This window comes from Amphimedon queenslandica, unplaced genomic scaffold (genome assembly GCF_000090795.2).
Source record: "Amphimedon queenslandica unplaced genomic scaffold, v1.1 AMPQUscaffold_12862, whole genome shotgun sequence".
NCBI classification, from domain to species: Eukaryota; Metazoa; Porifera; class Demospongiae; order Haplosclerida; family Niphatidae; genus Amphimedon; species Amphimedon queenslandica.
Genome location: NW_003546902.1, coordinates 39,941 through 42,396, shown reverse-complemented (window position 1 = coordinate 42,396; position 2,456 = coordinate 39,941). Strand labels below are relative to the sequence as shown.

Here is a 2,456-nt window from a genome sequence, read left to right as displayed (position 1 = left end):
GAGAGAGAGAGAGAGAGAGAGAGAGAGAGAGAGAGAGGAAGATGGTTAGACAATGATTTAATTTATCAGTCTGTGTTTAGTATACACACCCAGTACTGTTTATAGTAACGTGTGATTCATTAATAAATACTTGTAAATAAAACAATAAGATAATATTAATATTCAATTAGTCCAACTACTGTATGTACAATGTCAGCCAAGTCAGGACACAGTTTACCTAATTGGGCCAATTTGTTTATAAGCTATAACACTAATTTTGCTACAGACTAGCCTCTATATAATGGACACTTTGGGTCAAAAAAGTGTCTCTGTTATACAGAGGTGTCCTTTATGTGGAGGTTATTTTATACAGTAAGGAATGTAATTGGTACACTAGGTACTGTCCGTTAAATGGGGGTGTACGCTATAGAGAGCGTCCATTAAAAGATACTATACATGTATCAAAGCTACTGTTTTTTCTGTTTAGGAAGACATCGGCAGGTTATAACTTGACAAACCTGTTTGTTGGGTCTGAAGGAACACTAGGGATCATCACTGAAGCTACTCTTAGACTATATGGAATACCTGAATCAGTGAGAACAAGAATTATTGATCTATTGTAATATAATAACCTTTTCTGAGTTATTGCCAAATTGAAAAAATAATGTCAATTTCTTAAAAATACCCAAGGCTATTGTAGCCCATGGTTTTTTCTAAAAAATGGCTCTGAAATCACCCCAAATTTTTATTACATTTTCTAATACATATTGATCTACTTATGCTGTGTAGAGAAAGTTTGAGTCAATTCCTACTTTAATTTTTGAAGTTATGGCCATTTTTTAAAAATTGGCCGATTTTTAAAAATTACCCAAGGCTATAGTCCATAGTTTTTTCTGAAAAATGGCTCAGAAATCACCCCAAATTTTTATTACATTTTCTGATACATATTGATGTACTTATGCTGTGTAGAAAGTTTGAGTCAATTTCTACTTTAATTTTTGAAGCTACAGCCATTTTTTAAAATCGGCCAATTTTAAAAATTACCCAAGGCTATAGTTTTTTCCAAAAAATGGCTCCGAAATCACCCCATATTTTTATTGCATTTTCTGATACATATTGATGTACTTATGCTGTGTAGAAAGTTTGAGTCAATTCCTACTTTAGTTTTTCAAGTTATGGCCATTTTTTAAAATCGGCCTATTTTTGAAAATTACCCAAGGCTATAGCCCATGGTTTTTTTCTGAAAAATGGCTTCGAAATCGCCCCAAATTTTTATTACATTTTTAATACATATTGATGTCCTTATGCTGTGTAGAAAGTTTGAGCTGATTCCGACTTCAATTTTTCAAGTTATGGCCGTTTTTTTAATGGCCAATTTTTGAAAAATACCCAAGGCTATACCCATGGTTTTTTCCAAAAAATGGCTCCGAAATCACCCCAAATTTTTATTACATTTTCTGATACATATTGATATCCTTATGCTGTGTGTCATATTTTCTATCCATTTTCTCCCTCCCTCTTCAGACTACAGTCCTAGTATGTAGTTTCCCTACAATAGACTCAGCAGTGACCAGTACAGTTGAAATGTTACAAGCTGGTGTACCAGTGGCAAGAGTTGAGTTCCTTGATGACCTCTCACTAGAAGCTGCTAATAAATATTCTCATTTATCATATCCAGTACTGCCTACTTTATTCATTGAGTTAACTGGATCACCACAGAGTGTAGAGGAGCAGACTGAAATAGTTGGTAAGTTTAATCATACGTTTCAGTGTAGTTTAATAATGTCTTCATTCCTTGTAAAATATTTCAGGAATATTAGTACAAAATTTAAATTCATTTTATTGTAGATTTTATGGGGACCATTTTTAGATTTTATGGGGAAATTTTAGATTTAGCCCCCTTATACATGTACTTGTACATGGACGTCAGACCCCCTTTAGTGATTTGTCTTTAAAATGTGCATGTTTTATAATTATTGTTTTATTTTCTTAAGGTTCTATTGTGAAGGATAATGGGTGCTCAGAGTTTACTTGGGAAGAAGAGCCAGAGAGAAGATCAAAATTATGGAAAGCAAGACATGATTGGTGGTATGCTGGACTGGCACTTAAACCAGGAGCAAAAGTGAGGGGAGAGAGAGAGAGAGGGAGGGAGGGAGGGAGAGGGACAGAAAAGAGGGAATATACAGACATTATTAAATTTTTGTTGATCCATGTTTATGCTATTATATTGTAGGGTTATGCTACTGATGTGTGTGTCCCAATATCAAAATTACCACAAGTTTTATTAGAGACAAAAGAAGAACTAATGTCATCACCAATATTAGGTATAGTAAATTAATCAAATACATGTACATGCACACTGTACATGTCTATGGCCGTAACTTAAGAAATTGAAGTCGGAATCAGCTCAAACTTTCTATACAGCATAAGGACATCAATATGTATCAGAAAATGTAATAAAAACTTGGAGTGATTTC

General features: G+C 33.8%; 1 protein-coding gene across 1 annotated transcript in view; it reads left to right on the top strand.

Annotated features, from left to right (window-relative positions):
- Positions 1-409: 409 nt before the first annotated feature.
- The window catches only part of LOC100641603 (probable D-lactate dehydrogenase, mitochondrial), a gene marked incomplete at its 5' end in the record, with an annotated part of 2,905 nt that continues 858 nt past the window's right edge, over positions 410-2,456 (top strand). Inside the window, 4 exons of the mRNA XM_003389965.3 lie at positions 410-572; positions 1,504-1,726; positions 1,974-2,101; positions 2,213-2,303. Of these exons, the coding sequence (XP_003390013.2) occupies positions 410-572; positions 1,504-1,726; positions 1,974-2,101; positions 2,213-2,303 (605 nt within the window). The remainder of the gene's footprint in view (positions 573-1,503; positions 1,727-1,973; positions 2,102-2,212; positions 2,304-2,456) is intronic.